The 17084-nt window shown below is 39.5% G+C and overlaps 1 protein-coding gene across 3 annotated transcripts in view; it reads left to right on the forward strand.

The window, feature by feature from the left end:
* Nucleotides 1-17084, forward strand: part of PTPRQ (protein tyrosine phosphatase receptor type Q) — a 132517-nt gene that overhangs the window by 93736 nt on the left and 21697 nt on the right. For 2 of the 3 annotated variants that reach the window (XM_077338906.1, XM_077338907.1), the window contains 5 exons: nt 960-1059; nt 2532-2660; nt 10124-10168; nt 15498-15524; nt 16145-16226. In XM_077338906.1, the coding sequence (XP_077195021.1) occupies nt 960-1059; nt 2532-2660; nt 10124-10168; nt 15498-15524; nt 16145-16226 (383 nt within the window). The remainder of the gene's footprint in view (nt 1-959; nt 1060-2531; nt 2661-10123; nt 10169-15497; nt 15525-16144; nt 16227-17084) is intronic. The other variant, XM_077338908.1, reaches the window with a different exon arrangement.

The raw sequence follows: 17084 nt of genomic DNA on the forward strand, positions 1-17084 counted from the left end.
GTGGTAGAGAAGAAACATTTAAGGCTTCCCACACAGGTTGTTGTTGAATTGAAAGACTTGAGGCCTACTGCACAGGGTTGTTGTGCAGATGAAACAGGAGACAAAAGAGCCAGTTTCCTCTGCAGAATAACGCTGTGCAGTGGCCTCAAATCTGCAGAGAGTTGCAAAGAAGAAAGACACATGGCTTGGCTTGTCTAACCCCCGGCCAGAGCAGTATTTTAAGTGAAAAGGGGCTTTTCTGTGGCCTCCCTGTCAGGCAACTGTTTGGCAGAAGCGGAAAGCCCCCCCCCCAAAAAAAGGAAGGCCCTCAGGCTCCCCTGCGTTGCTCTTGGAAAGGCCTCCGTCCCTCAGTCAGGGCCTGTCAGAGGCTCCTTCGCAGGAGGCCTGGAGGGGGGAGGGGGAGCACTCTGCAGCCTCCTGCCAGCTCTGTCAGGGTTCTGAGGCAATTTGCAGTTGGACATGGCAGTTAGGACAGCCTTGGGACTAAAAGGGCTGGCACAGCCTGTCCAAGCCTCTGTTCTCATCCCCCTTGACAGCCCTGCTGACCTCCTCTCCCTGCGGTGGTCAGGAGCAGACTGGCAGCCCGACTGGACTGGGTTAATGGAATTTTGGTCTGTCCTGGTGAGGGGCCAATAGGAAGGCACTTTGTGCGCCTCCCCATTGGCTGCTTGGCCCTGGATGGACACTCAGAGGGCCCAATCAGGAGCCGCTTCGCGGCTCCTGACTGGGTCCTCTGATTTTTTATCCTGGACAGGGCCCGTCCTAACTCCTCCCCAGGTGGCCTTACTCTTTTATTTAATAGGACCCTGTCCTATTTAAAGATATATATATATGAAATAAAAAGAAATAGTTCTTTCTGCAGTAAAGTTATTTGCAAAATTAAATAATTGAAAATAACTTCATGGTATTAGTTTTCTTTTAAATTTTAACTGAGATTTTGCCTGCTTTATATACCACAGGTGATGGGCTATCTGAAAGAGCTGTAGAAATAATACTTGCAGTTACTTTGTGTATACTCTCTGTGATTCTTCTTGTGGCAGCAATCTATGCTTTTGCTCGGTAAGTACATTGCTGGTTGTTCAGCTTAATTATTTTAGATAATTGGACTCAGCTGGTCTAATATTGCAGTATTCCTTCAGTTTGTTTTTGAAGATGATACAAAAGATCTGTTACTACAGCTCTAAATGCCTTAAAGGCTACATGCAGCTGCAGCTGTTATCTGGAGCATAAATTTGGAAGTTATTCACTGCTAATCTTCAAGTGACCCAAATAAAGTTTTGAAAGCTTTATTGAGATGAACATCAAATATGTGGGCCTTTATGAAAAAGCAGAAGAGGCTGTAATCTCAGGACTTATTTTTAGTCTTATTTATTAGATTAGGATCATTAAGATGGAATGGATATATCTCCCTAAATGCAGCCCAATAGTATAGGTATCTCACATAAATAGTCTTAGTGGAAAAGAGTCAAAATCTTAATTCCACATGTGATCACTCATTTGAGTATTTGCCTTTTAACAGCCATTCTGCCATTGAATCACAAAACTGGATTATAGAATATTAATGACCCAAATGGCCAAGCATTATTAAGATTTTACAGATTTCTCTTGTCATTTTTACTATAAAAAATCATTAATGACTGAAATATTTGTTGGGTTTAAGGAGCTGTATACCCAAACTTAGATTTCACTCTGTTGCTGTAGAAATTTCAAAACAATGTTATCAGAATCCCCATATGAATATGGAAGTTATATTTCTGGCTCTAGAGAAACTGTCTTCCCCGTTACCTTTTGAAATTCAGTCTATGTGCTTGAATCTAAAGGAGCAATTGGCAAGTGAACGCACAGCAACTTATGCAGTGGGGTAAAGGTTTTGCAGTTTCCATGAGTCTGGCCTGCACCATCCCATGCATATTCTGACCGTTCCCCAACCCTCAGGAGCAGCTTTCAGGGAATGAAGGAGATTCCAGCAGAAAGAGGGAAGTGGGGAATATCCATTATATAAACTTTATTCCCAGTTTTTAAAATTCAACCCAGTATTGCTAACTAAAAATAAATTCTGGCCAACTATAAGTGGAATATAATAAACTGATAGTTGCCAAGAAGGCTGCCAAACAGTAAAGTAGCTATTTTTTTTTTTTGAAAGAGTAACAGCAAAATATTCTACGGGGTTTCTTTGGTAGGACAGCAGGGAGTAATCTTCTCTGCTTTTTTTAAACTGTAATTTGTCATACTAGAAAATTGTTTTCAAAGTCTAATTTTATATATTGTTACACCATATAGTTGACACAGTAAGTAACTGTTTTTCATCATTGTTTAAAAATACCAATTTTAGCAAATATGTCAAGAAATAAATACTTGGAATGTCAACTCAGTAACAGTGACCAGCACCACATTGTCTTATTACAGTTCATATTACCATCCTTTTGAAACACTGAGTATAATTTTAATTGAGATTGTTTAGTGAAGTCAGAAGTTATATGTGATATGAACATTCTTTCACACTTAGCTTTTCCTGTGGTTTTTTGGCTTAGAATTCGACAAAAGCAAAAGGAGGGAGGCATGTACTCTCCACGGGATGCAGAAATCATTGACACTAAATTTAAACTTGATCAGTTGATCACAGTGGCAGACCTGGAAATGAAGGATGAGAGATTTACACGGTAAGCATACTCCTTAAGGAAAACAATAGTTCTGGGGTTCTGTAGCCATGACCCCGTTGTGACCTTTTCTTGTTTGAAAGTGTTTGTGGAGTTCTTATTTATACAGGTCACAAAGATCCACTTTCAAAGGATGACCTCCATCCTCCAGCTACTTCTTTCAGGAATTCAGAAAATCATTTGCTCTTCCTGTATTCTAGAATGAACCCTAAATGTAAATCTCTATATAATTCTGCCAGAGTTTATTTCATTATTAACAAATGTGAGTAGTTTTGAGATCTGGACATTCTTCATTACTTAAGTCTGGGAGAATATTATTGGTATAGATTAGAGGATGTTGAAACTGGAACTGTGAGATCTGGATTCAAGGATTTAACTACATGGTATATTTTCCTTGGACCCTCCCCAGGTTTGCATGATCAGCCATGAATCATAATTTCTTTCCTTGGAACTTAATTCTCAGTCATGTTAGGCTTGATATGGATTAGAAACACACTACACAAGCAGAGAAAAGCCTTCCCATTGTGCCATTTTCTGGACCTGAAATCATGAACACATGAAACTACTTTATATTGTGTCTGTTCCTTAGCCTATTCAAGTCACTATTGTCTCCTTAGACTAGTGGTGGTTTCCCAAGGTCCAAGTCAGAGGTTTTTCACATCATTTAAAACCTGATTCTTTTATGTGGAGATGCCAACTTGGACCCTCTTCATGCAAAACAGATGCTTAGTCACTGACCCAAGGCCTCTCTCCTACCTGGATCGCATCAGCACATGTAGTTTCCACAGTGGGTCATATGTCAATATCCTGGGGGCATTTCATGTTGAGAAAATGGTGCAGGGAAGAAATCTTAAGCTGCCTCTTCCTATGCACTACAGTCACAATCCAAATTGACCTGTATGTGTTTGGGCATTAAGTTCATATTTTTTTCTGCTTCCACACATGGAAATATCAAAACTGTGTCCTATTTGTTGTCGGTCTGTACCTTCATGATTTCACTTCAAAGACAAAGCAAGATCAAGGTGAATTGGCCTAGATTGCAAAACTTTTATATGTAAGGAAACCTCTAAAGAGCACAAAGCACCCTATACTGAGGAATTAGCACAATTTGCTTCCCATCTCAGGAAAGAAGCATCAGAAGTTATAAGAATTAGTTTGGAGCTGAATCTCATTAACAGGTTGAATTCTATAATCCTCTAAAGCAGTTATAGAAGGCTATGCCATGGGATCAGTAGCGTAGGCATTTGGGCATGCACCTGGGGGTGGAATGTGTGACTGCACAGAAGACAACAAACAAGTTACAGGTAAGTGCAGCACTGTTTGCCCAGGGTGGAATTTGCAATGCATGTCTTATTGTGTGAGCAAGGAACACAGTGAGGAAAACACATGTTGTGCGCTTACTAAGTATCTATGGCATAATTGTTATCGATCAGCCTAAATTACCATATAGCCCCTTCAGAGGATGATGATAAGCACCCTGACCTACTTGGGAGAAAGGCAGTATAAAAATATGCCATTAAGTGAAATAGTTGCAATTACTTTTTGCTACCTTTTGTTGTTGTTGTTATGTGCGAAGTCGTGTCCGACCCATCGCGACCCCATGGACAATGATCCTCCAGGCCTTCCTGTCCTCTACCATTCCCCGGAGTCCATTTAAGTTTGCACCTACTGCTTCAGTGACTCCATCCATCCACCTCATTCTCTGTCGTCCCCTTCTTCTTTTGCCCTCGATCTCTCCCAGCATTAGGCTCTTCTCCAGGGAGTCCTTTAAAGGAATCAAAAGCTTGCTTCTGATTCTCCTTTTTACAGTTCAAGCCCATTCCTTTCATGTTAACTACATATCAGAAACTCAGGGCAGCTTTGAATGTGTACTTGCTAACTGTTGTTCTTAGTGTCTATAATGCTAAGTACCATGTAAAACAAGGTTCATGTGCAGCATGAATTTGGATACTTAAAGATGGATCAAAAACTGTGAGTTAATTTGTTGCCCAGCCCTCTGAAATGACAGGCACAGGCCCTGTAGAATTTTGTAATTGGTGCATTCATCAGAGAGCCGCTATCCACACTGAAGGAACACAGAACGTGCTAGTAGTTGACTTGAGCTGAACTCCATCAGGAAACCATGAGTGGGAGATATTGCACAAGTATTTCCTTCCCATTTTTAAACCACAGGGCAGACCAAAGATAGGCTTACATCAATTGAATGCAAAGTGTCCAAAATTCCATTCCATAGCCTCTCAGAATGCAGTGCCCGTGGAAGAAGTGCTTCAAATTTTCTGGTCAGAAATATTTTCCACACTTTACCTTCTACCCCATTAATTACCAGAATCCTTTGGATCAGTGGTCCCCAACCTTTTTATCACCGGGGAACGGTCAACGCTCGACAATTTTACTGAGGCCCAGGGGGGGGGTAGCCTTTTGCTGAGGGATGCTGCCACCGCGGCCTGAACCCCTGCTCCACTTGCTCTCCCGCTGACATCCCTGATTTCTCACCACCCGCTGGGGGGTGCTACCAGCAGCAGCTGCGCAATGCCACACCAAGGGGGAGCCCCAGCCATGGCGGCCGCTGGAGACCACCAAAGGTGAGCTGGCGGCAGAGTGGCAGGGCAGTCCCCGAGGCAGCAGCCAGGGAGGAGGAGCCGTGGCCCAGCACTGACTGATCTACGGACCGGTACTGGTCCCCGGACCAGGTGTTGGGGACCACTGCTTTGGATGACCAGTTGCTTTATTAGCCGTTTTTTTGGTGCAGACAAACTTTGTTCATTATTCCAGTGCTAACATCCTTTGGACAGTTTATCTACTTCCAGAGTCCTCATCACAATACAAAGTATTCCACAGAAACATGTTCTTTTAATCTGACAGCATGATTTACTCAAATGTAAAGCAGATTATGTTTCTGAAGGTTTTCAAAAAATACTAACAGATGCTACTAAACTTCTACCAGAAAACTACATGTCTTCTATATGTATCAAGAACTGTTTTTTAGATAATGCAAAATAATGTTCAAGCTATTACTTATATTTTGAAAAGTTTTGAATATCTGTTACACTTAAATGTTGGCTTACCTCCTTTATTAAGATTTATCTGCAATTGCTACATTCCCTGAGCCAGTTAAATGAAAATCTCTTCATTGGTCAAAATGCTTTCTGAAAGGTTTGATAACTGTGTTTTCACCAATAATACCCCCTGAAACCAGTGGATTGTAACCTTAGTGTTATGTTATTTGTATTGATTGATGAAAAGGCCATTGAACCCTTAACTGCATGCTCTTTATAGTTTCTTACTATAAAGACAACATATTTGCCAGTTATCTCAGCTTGCAGGGTGAGTTAATGGTGAGTGCTAAGACATTAAATGAATAAATAACCCTATTTCCTTAATAGGGTTTTGAGGCCTAGTTTAAAGTCTTTGCCAAAAATAGTGTCCCAGTTTCATATGAACCAGGATGTAGTGTTGCCTGTTTTCCCCCGAACACCTAAAGGTATCAAGGTCCTCCTCTCTTTGGATGTTAAAAGATCTTTACTGTTTTATTTACAACAGTCTAACAAGTTTGAAAGGAATCCCATTGGGCATCCATGCAATCTCTATTGTGTTAGATCTAATAAAAACATCAAGTCCAATGCCCACTGCAGCTGCATACTCACTCCACCAGAGCTCAGAAATGTTCAGCTGCATTCCTGAGAGGAAGAAGTATGTAAAGCTGCAACATGAGCTATAGCATCCACATTTATCACAGTGTTCCTTAAATACCAGGGCTAGACAAGATGCTGCAGTACATAAAGAAGTTCTACAAAGTTTGTTTGAATTAGAGCCTCACATCCACCTCTTACCTTGTAAACAATTTCTTAGCGTCCCATGTAAAATGACACACATTTCAATGAACAAGGGTTGTACTTCCCTGTAACGGATGTTCACCTTGTGCTCATCTGTACAGTCATACTTTCCTCCTTGTTACCTGGCCAGGGGCTATTTACTACAATTAGTGACTATTCGTGTGGCTCACAGGTGCTGATGGAATATGGTGTTAGCAGTCCCTTTTTATGGGATGTCTAGGTCAGAAAAACAAAGAGGCTGAAAATAAAAATTGATTCCCTTTCCATGAATTTACATTCTCAGTGGTATAGGAATGGAAGCAGTCCAACATCCATAAATGGTCCAAGTGGGCAAAGAAATAGGGTAGAGAAAAAGATACATCTCACTGGAATTATTATAAACCTATTAATATCTATGCAGGGCATCTCTGCAGAAGCCTTCCCTAGGTTATCACACTGAGCCTTAGCTAAGGATATTTCAGTCCCCAGAATTAGGGGGATCACTGTACCACACAGAATGGAAATTCATTTTCTTTTCTCCAATAGCATTGGGAGGTGGGGGTGGGCAGTCTCAGCTTCTGGAATGTAGAAAAGCTGTTAATCCTAAGGTGGAACCACATGCCTCTTGAATTAGATTTCCTAGTTTGGACAGCTTTTTGCCAAGAAATACATACTACATTTGATCTTAGCCAAAACACCAAGAAGAATCCACTGAAATGAAGGTATTACAATTTGAATGTCAAGAGAAGATGATTCTCAAGTGACTATCCAATATAAAGTCCCTTGGAGAGGAACTCTGTATTGTCTCTGAGGAAGTCATTTCCTAAGAAAGGAAGCAGAAATTTTACTAGGGGTGCTGATATGCCAATAGTATCTATAACCCAGGATATGTCTTTGATATCTATAACCCATGATCATGACAGAAATGATGGCTCTTATGGTATTAAGAACTGCTAAAAAAAGGAAGCTGTGTTTCAGACCTTGCAAGGTCTTCCAGGCTAAACACAAAAATCTAAGGACCCTTAAAGTCTAAGCAAACCTACTCCCGTTCCTCAAGAGGAATGAAGGAAGAGAGAAAAAATGTTTTTGCTTCCTTTGTCCTGTGAAACACTGAATAAACTGTAAAACTAAACATAGGATTAGTCCTTAAAAGCCTTCCCATGCACCCAGAAAAGTGTTTATTCCATAAAATCCTTGGTAACATAGAATGAAGGGGAGATACCCTGTTAGAAACTGGTGAACTTGTAAAGGGCAGATGAGGTTGTTTCACTTGCTGATCATAAATTTCAAATCAGCTACCACCTAGCACTCATGAAAGACTCATGCCACCTGCTCTGGTGAGTAGCTTGTTAATGGTTCCAATTTGGGGATGCATGAGAAGCCAGATGACAAAAATATTTGCACTTAGCTTTAACTGTTGTTCATTGATGTCTTCTGTGCAGACACACATTTCCTCTCTCCTGCCTGCTGTGAAGTCTCACAAGGCCTATTGTGCCATAGAAAGGGGCTTGTTAGGCTTAGCAGGAACTGAGGGATCCCTGCATGTTGGACAGGAATCCTGAGTGCACACCAGCTCCAAAAGGGGTGGGGCACCCCCTATTTGACCTTTCTTAGCTAGAAAGAAAATGTTTGCAGATGCAGTCTCAATTTGTGTGTGTTAGAAGACATCAATGAACAACAATGTGCTGCAAGGAATCGCCCGCACCGCCTTTTGATGCAGCAGAGGGCAGACACGACTGCCTTCTGGCCTGTACAGGATGCGTGTTGTGCTTATGCAGCATGCATAGCGTAAAAAAACAGGTGAGACCCACGACACCTATAAAGGCACCACGCATATGGGTCCTGGCCTCTTCACCCGGCACACCATGGAGAGCTTCCTTCCCTCCCACCCTATGTGATGTTTAAACAGCCTCTAGGCTATATTTGTGGTAGATGTTTCATGGTTGATATTTTGTCACAGCTGCAGGTTTTGTATGGGATGGAGCCTGTTGGCAGGGAGTTTGGTGGGTGATCAGACTCCCTGGAGTTCAGGGCCTCCGTATGAGACAAGCATGGCTTACCCAGCTGGGAGGTCAGGGGCTCCTAGCCAGGCAGCCTGGGGGTAGCGAAAGCAGGTGGGCACCTGATGGCTCCCCCATATAGGTCACCTCCTATAGGGTGGACTTCAGTAGGTAAGGGAATCTGCTTTCCCAGCTGGGAATGGTGTGGATCCTCAGGACGCCTCTGAAAGCCGTGGGTTTTGGTGCAGTCTGCTGACTGCTACGTCAGGCTCCCTCTCCCATGCTGTGTCAACCCTCCCGTGGGGAGGTACTAAAGCGGTAGCCATGTTCATACCCAATAACTGTGTGTCACATCTTATTCCAGCCCAAAATGCCCTCCTGCAAGTCAATTAAGATAAGTGCAACTCCGTTTTCTCCTATAAGCATCACTCACATTTCTTACAGAAATGGGGAGAGAAATAAGTTCTTTGTCCATGAGTACTTCTTGCCTCGCCCTGCTGGTAGGACCAGGGAAAGCTATGCACATCAGCAAAACCTTAATCCATTAGCGTTTTGTTGCCACAGCCTCCGACCATAGTTTGGAAGGAAATGCACCATCATGAGGCCTTCATTCATGAGTCACAATTGAGGAGGGTTGGAGAACTTGGCTTTGTGAGGCCTTTTTCTGAAAACAGCACAAGGTCCTAGGCTCTATGTTAAGGAAAAATAAAAAGAGATGTAAAAACATTAAAAATGGGAGTCTTCTTGCTCTAGTAAAAGCAAGGACTGTGACTTCCTGTTTTATAGCCAGACAGACTTGGAGAGGAAATTGTTGAGGGAAACCTGCAATTGGAAGATTTTCCCCCAGAAATTGAGACTCTTCCACCCCTGCTGCTGGAAAAGGGGAATGCCTTTTAGTTCAAGTATTCTTGGAATCTTCTTCAGCTGGCCTCCATATTCATGGCTCCTAAGTGTGACTACACAGTTGAGCACTAGGAAGGCCACATACAGCTAAGTGTTGCCCTGATTTTCTCACCATTCCATTGCTTCAGCCCAGCCTAAGCCATCATTAATATTCATACAAATTCGTGGGAAAGATACTGATCTCTTCTTCAGTCATTTATGAGGTTCAATATAGTTCAATAGTATATCTTTGAAGAAATTATAAATTGTACTTATTTATGTTCTGTCTGTTTTAAAGTTTTGTACAGTACTTTATACAGCTTGATAGGTTTTTAAAAGTTAAAAGAGGCTGGCTCATTATATTTTTCTATGCTTATTCACTGGACTCTTTTTAGGTCAGAACAGTTAAATAGTCTTATGAAATCTCAGTGCTGCAGGCTCTGACCAGTTAGCAAGGGGGAAAAGAATGGGGCTGTTGACTGTATCATACATGGAGTGTTTGTTTTGTCTGTTTGTAGTACACTCAAGTAATAGTTTGGACTGTGTGTGGAAAGAACTGTAAATAGATGTGCCACAAATTAGGGGGCTAGTAAATCTGCCATTTACTGATTGATTGATGATTGATTATTGATTGATAGCAATAATGTACACTTTATGAGGCAGACAGGAAAGTCTTATAACTGTTTTACTTAAAGCAGAAGTCAGCAGTTTATTTGATGCCACATATTATCTCACCTTTGAATACTTAATCATAAATGGGTTTTGTTTCCAGATATTCTTCCTTTTTCTTTAGACGCAAGGAGATATTTGTCATCCAGTAAGTTACTGCATGGCTGAAGAGTCCATGTGTGATTTCTAATGTGCTGTGTTCACTTGTGTGATACTATGCCTTATTGACTTTATGAAACATAAATGTTCATTCTGGAATGCCTAGGTACATTTTTAAAACATTTTTGTACTGGGTTTGAGGTTCATAATTCTAGACTATTGGTAACATTCAATTTGTAAATGATAAGGGGCCCTTCCAGATGACAGAATAATCTACATTTTATCAATATTCCTATGCGAGTATTATGATTGATCCAGAATTAGTAGTAAAATTTTATATTCCCATGCAATGAAAGCTGAGGTGAAGCCTTCCTGAAGGGAAAATAATTATTCTCTGCTTTAAAAAAGGAGCAGAAGTTGTGCATACATCCAGGTATAATGGTGGAAACAGTCTTCAAAAGAAAGATTTTTTAAAATCACACTATGGCAGATTTTTATATGGCAGAAGGGAATTTTTGCCAGTGTTCACCACTACATTTTTCTTTTCAGAGGTCCACAACAGACATGCTACTGTTAAAAGAAGTACTCTGTTGAAAGTCATGGGGATCACATTCAACAGCTGAATAACAGCTGCACGTTTATAGTGTGAAAAAAATCATCTAGAATGGTTCTCAGGAGTGGATTCTAGTGACCCTTTTACCTGTGATGAAGTAACAGTAATCCATTTAAAGTTTAAATTTAAACTTTGCAAATCTTATTTGTAATGTTTACTAAATCCAGATTTACCTGCAAATCATTTAGAATCTCCCTACAACACAGTTCCTGGAGAATCTCAGCAAGCAGTTCATTGCAAAAAATTAGTTGACAATATGATTATGTGAGTTTTGATGGAACAATCTCTTCACACAATATGTGTCTTGCAGTTTTTCCTCAATTGTCAAATACCGTAACATGTGTGAAGGAGCTTCTGCCTTCCTCCCCTTTGCCAATTTCCTGATCTGCAGTGGTCCTAGAGTACAATATTCAGTCTGTTGAAGAAAATAGGAGCACATCTGGGGGTTTCCCCAGCAGCCTAAATAGCTCCCTTCTACCAGGAACATTTCAGGTCAGGAAAATGATGTAATAGACAACTCAGCCCCATCAACATGTATATCAGAGCCTTGATCCAAATTAGACCATTTTTATTGTCCCCCTTCCCAAAAGACATCCACGCTTCTGAAATTCTCATTGCTAATATTAAGGTTGCGTGATCAAAACTTTAGTAATAAGATAAATTGTTTTAGATCATGTGAGTGTTCTGCCTGTGCCTCAGCCCAGCTGCAGCACAGTATACTTCCTGTGCCACTAATACTTAATTTGCCCATTAATAACCACTGATCTTGATGAAATGGAAGTACTAGTGGCCAAGAAAGTGAGCTGCAATGAGGCCAGAACACAGCATGTATAGAATGTAGTCATAGAATTCAAGTTATCTATGTATGAATATCTTAGATTATAGTGAACTAATCTAAAGCATAACACTGAGGTACACTGCAGTTGTTAGATGAAGCATATTATAGTTCTGTGCTGTCCTTAAAGGGTTAGCCTGATGAAGCTCTCAATTAGGTTGTTGAAAATTAGTTCCTTAGTTATTTCTAGCAAGTGCCTGTTGTGCTTATGAACTAAGCCTTTAGTCTACGTATTCATTTCTGTGGTTCCCACTGAACAAATCTCAATTCCCAGTAGATTTCAACTGACTGACCCAAGGAGTAAGCTGATTCTGTGTGACAACATACATTTCATTCACCATTGCCAACATAAATAAATGAGTTCTTTCTGAATCTAGACAAAGAACCCAAATGAGGGTGGAAGGAGAGAAAGTCGCTCTGAATTGGAATTTCAGTTAATCTCAACCTATCATTCAAGACATGAAAAAATATGTTCATAAGCCATAGACTTTGGTGTAGAAAAAGATGAGTTAAAATAGCTGTTCTTCAAACTCTAGTTGGATGATTGTCCATTGACAACTTTTAAGTCACTGTTCCTTCATTGAAATAAATGTGTATTCATACATAATAAAGCCTGACATATGGATCCTTGTATAATTTTTTTCAGTAAATCAAGAAAAAATGACCCAAGCATATATATGATAGGCAACCTCCTGTTTCTTTGAAGCTTATTATAACTGTCTAAATTGCATTAACAATTCCTTTACAGAATAGATGTGAAGAATAATTTTTGATTATACATTTCAATGATGAACAAGTTGACAAGATGCATTGACTACAGTGAAAGGTGTAATTCTGCATAGGACTGTGTTTTGAGTTTCCCCAGTCTACACATTATGAACTTTATAAATTGGGTCATAGAACTTTATAAGTCGGGTTGCTGAAGTGGTCTGTTTTCCCAGCCACTTTTGGTTCCAGCAAAGTATGTGGCCACCAAGATCACACTAGATCACACTAGATCCATAGTTAAATCCCCCATTTGGTAACAGGCTTAACCTGAAACCATTTCATGTTCAGAAGAACTATTAGGGTATGTTTATAGAATGACTAAAAACAAATTTTATGTTAGGAAACACATAAAGTTCAGACTAGGAAAGAGTAGGTAAAATGTAGACCAATCAAATGGAAAAAAATTCAAAATATACAGTAATCATCCATTCTGATCAAATCACTTCTATCTTCCTTACAAAACCCCACCTAAAACAATAATGTTCAGAAATGCTGAAGGCAGCAGGAAAAGAAGAAAACCTGAGGCTGATTGACTCAGTCAAGGAAATCATGGCCCTCAGTTTGCAAGGCTGGAACAAGGCTTAAAAAAAGGACATCTTGTTCATTAATTCATATGGTCACCTAAGTGGAATCAGCTTGACAGTACAACACACACACACCTCTATCTAGCTCTGCCTTTTCTTTCTTTATCACTTTCTTTATCATTCCTGGATCACTCTTTCATTAATCATGTGAACTGATATATAGAACTGAAAGAAGAAGAAGAGTTGTTTTTTATACCCCACTTTTCACTGCCTAAGGGAATCTCAAAGCAGCTTACAGTTGCCTTCCCTTCCTCTCCCACAACAGACACCCTATGAGGTAGGTGAAGCAGAGAGAGAGTTTCTGGCAGGACTGCTCTGTCAGAACAGCACTATTGGGTCTGTAACAAGCCCAAGGTCACCTAGCTAGCTGCAGCAGTTGCAAAAGTTAGTATATTTTTTGTTTGAGTGTCTAAGATTATTTTTAAAATAAATCACATAGTTTCTATATGGAGAAATAATGACGTTCTTTTAAAAATATTAGCACCCTTTGCACAAATGATAGTCATCTTTACAGCTAAACACATGTACAGAAGAGCAGATTTGTACTTACAGGTCATGCCCAGCTATTCTGTGTTGAACACGTCTAAAAAATACCTGCAAAGGTGTGTTTGATTGTGGCTTGTCAAGAAACCTTGGGCATACACTTAAATATGGATTTAATTATTCATATAGCTATGAATAAAGGTATCCAGATCTTCCCTTGAACATGTGGATGTAGGGAGATTCAGTGCATACAAATGGAAATGTATGAAACAATCTATTGTCAGCTTTCCCCCCCCCCCTGCTTTCTGGGCAAAATCCTGTTTGGTTTAATAGCAGCACAATTCTTCTGATGCAATAGCACTGTTGCCACCATAGCAATGTAAGAAAAATTTATTGATCTTATTTTGTTAATTGAATTGTGTTTACTTTTTCTGTTTTGAAATGATAGCTCTTACCTGAGATTTATACAATTAATTTCTTGACTGGCATATTATTGTTACTCATTCTCCTTTTTAAACCACTTGAAGATTTTTCTCCAGAGATGATACCCTTGAAAGTCTTTTTTTTAATATTTTAAGTAAACTTTAATATGCCTTTATTGTATTAATTCACATAGAGCGTTCAAAGCTCTAATATGTTGAGGGTTACTTTTTACTTATTGTTTCTCCAATGAGTGCATGTTATAATTACCTCATTCATTATCAATCCAGAGTGCAGCTCCTCAGTTTCAGCAACCTAAACATGGTAACTACCACAGTTTAATTTCTAACATCTCTCACTAGCATCAGTATACAAAGCCAAAAAAGAAGTCAATTTCACTATTGTCATGCCTTTCTAGGTGAAGTGCCCAAACAGTTGACCAGTTTATTTATTTATTTGGCTTTTAGGCCACCCCTCTCCAAAAACAGTCACGGGGTGGCTGACAATGTTTTAAAAACCCACGCAATAAGATATAGTATCATTAAGTATCAAAATTAATTAGTTTAAAACAATAGTGTCACTGGTAATGAAGATTTACATTCTTTATGGTGAAAAAGTATGTAGAAATCATATTCAAAAGAGCCTATTGGAGTAATTGGCATACTTTAGATAATTATTCTTTCTTAAAACCTTCACAATAGTTCATATTTGGGCATCATATCTGTGAATATGACCTTCCCCTAAACATAATTCGTATTTATTATATTTTATATTCCAATATGGATTTTACAATTTAAATCTTAAATCGCTTCTATCTTTTCAGGTGTTCTGCCCCTATTCTGGAAAATCCTTGCCAGAACCTGTGCAAAATATGAGAGTGATAACGGGCTACTTTTCGCCCTGTCTTTATTAAATTGGAAATTATCCCAGAAACTGGATTTTCTGTAGTGCCTTCCATATTTTTCAAATTAGGGGGTACAGCTTTTACTTTGCAAAACTGTTAGGGGAATAGTAGCCTGGTTGAAAGGGAACCTGATCTTCAAACAGCTTTGCCTGTATCCAAGCTCAAGATTTGACCCACTGGTGACTTGAATGCATCTCAAGTCCCAGTTTGAAAGATGGACTCTGCATGTAAATAATTACAGTTATAATTATTTAGATGTTGTGCAGCTTCGACTGATTCAGAAAGAAACCAAACTTATACCATTAAGTGTGTGTGTGTAATAGTTCCTTTAAATATACTGTGTGCTTAAAAACACTCTGTAGGGAGCAACAGAGCTATGAAATGCCATGCCATATTCAGTCAGTATAAACAAACTGCCCTGGATATGTGGGGGGAAAATTGCCCATTATGAGGAAAGGAGTTTAAAAGGAATGTGAAAAGTGAAATAGTATAAACTTTCCTCTATAAAACTATCAACTATAACCAGTCGTATCAAACTAGATTCTCCATAGTGCCAAAAACTTGTTTCCCAGACTAATAAAAATCTTAAGCATGTTTTGTTATTGGCACAGTTGTATTGATTTTTCTTACGTAGTAAACATATGTTTTAAAATGGAATTGTTTGTAACAGTGAATGCATTTCTGACTCCTTAGTTGCATCTAGAGTTTGACTGGAATGCAAAATATTGTCTGACTCACAACTTACCTCATGTAACGTAATCTCTGTTGCAGGTTACTTAGTTATAGAAAATCCATCAAGTAAGTTGATTGCTGATTTTCATATTGTGACTGTAGACTGGCTAGTTTGATGAATAATAATGTGTGGCTCCTTTTTGTATATTTATTAGAAAAAACTCCAAGCTGTGTGTAAATCATAAAAGCATGACTAATTGCATGGTAACTGGAGAAATGCTTTCTCTCTCTCTGGGGTGAAGCCTGCATGTCTGTGTTTTAGCTTGGCGAGTAATACAGGGATATTTAACTCCTTGGGTTTTAAAAACCATGTCATTATGGGAATGAAGTCACTGCTATATTTTATATGACTAAAGCCCTGCATTGTATAAAATGGTTTTTGTGTGACAAAAGAAGTATTATGTGCTTGAATTGAATCGAAAGGCGACTTTGCAAACATATATAAGCATCAAAAGAATGCATCTGAAGAAACCAAATTTGTAAAGCAAAAATTGTACATAGCAAGTAGTTCTACATCAACAAAATCAAGGGATATTTAAAACAATAAGCTATTCTTTCACCACAATTACAACTTAAGTGAATGGTTCATACAACTTTTTGTATACCTGAATTGTAACAGCCAGATAGTTAAATGGGCTTTTGGGGAGAGAGGGACCCATAAGCTAATACTGACTTTTTGTTTACAGGCCAATAAGCAAGAAATGTTTTCTACAACACGTTGAAGAGCTTTGTTCAAACAATAACCTAAAGTTTCAAGAAGAATTTTTGGTATGTTACCAGCAGTTGTTACAACATTGTGAATCCTTCACATGGTCTCTTGGCAGACTAATTAACACAACAATGGTGCATAACCTAATTAAAGAGTAGATAAAGGTTTATTTGGGAATTAATATATCCGATAGGAAAGAGGAGAGACATAGGTTCCTAACTACATCTGTACCTGGGAGAGAGGGTAAGATTGAGAGTGGCACTTGCGAGAAGAAGGAGGAAATTGTCCGAAGAGTAGCAACAGGCCTGGAATCAGGCAAAGAATGACACTGAACAGTAGAGAAGGTGCTGACTTCACTATCCTAGTTATCTTCTTGGTCTCCTCTACTTTTTCATATACCAGGGGGATTTCCACACCCTTTAAAAATAGCGAGATACATTCCTTTCATTGTAGTTATATTGTGGTTCATCCACATGATGTCATCAACATGCAGCGTCTGAGCAGTAAACAGCCAGTTACATCCTCCATTTTAAAGTGCTAGTTGGTGAATCCCCAAAAGTGGATTCACCAACATACGTAGCGCTGGCTAAAGGAAAGCAACCAGCAGGCTACCTGCAAAAAAATGTATGAAGGTGAAGAAGCGCTATCTCCACCTCCAATGTCCCACCCTTGCACCCGCCTCCCTCTCTCTTCTCCCAGGGACAGGAGTTGTTGGGGGTTTTTTTAAGTGAACTGCCTGGAGCAACAAATAGGCATGCAATCATGCAGGCAAAGGAAAAAAATGTTCCCCAAGTTGTAGCACAAAGCATGCCTCTCTAAGCTTCCCCACAATCAGGAATAAGATTTATTTTTAAAAGAAGCAAGATTCGTTATTCCATAAGTGGTGGCAGTAAAGAAGCACCATGCATCTATGATTA

Source organism: Paroedura picta, chromosome 5 (assembly GCF_049243985.1).
Source record: "Paroedura picta isolate Pp20150507F chromosome 5, Ppicta_v3.0, whole genome shotgun sequence".
NCBI classification, from domain to species: Eukaryota; Metazoa; Chordata; class Lepidosauria; order Squamata; family Gekkonidae; genus Paroedura; species Paroedura picta.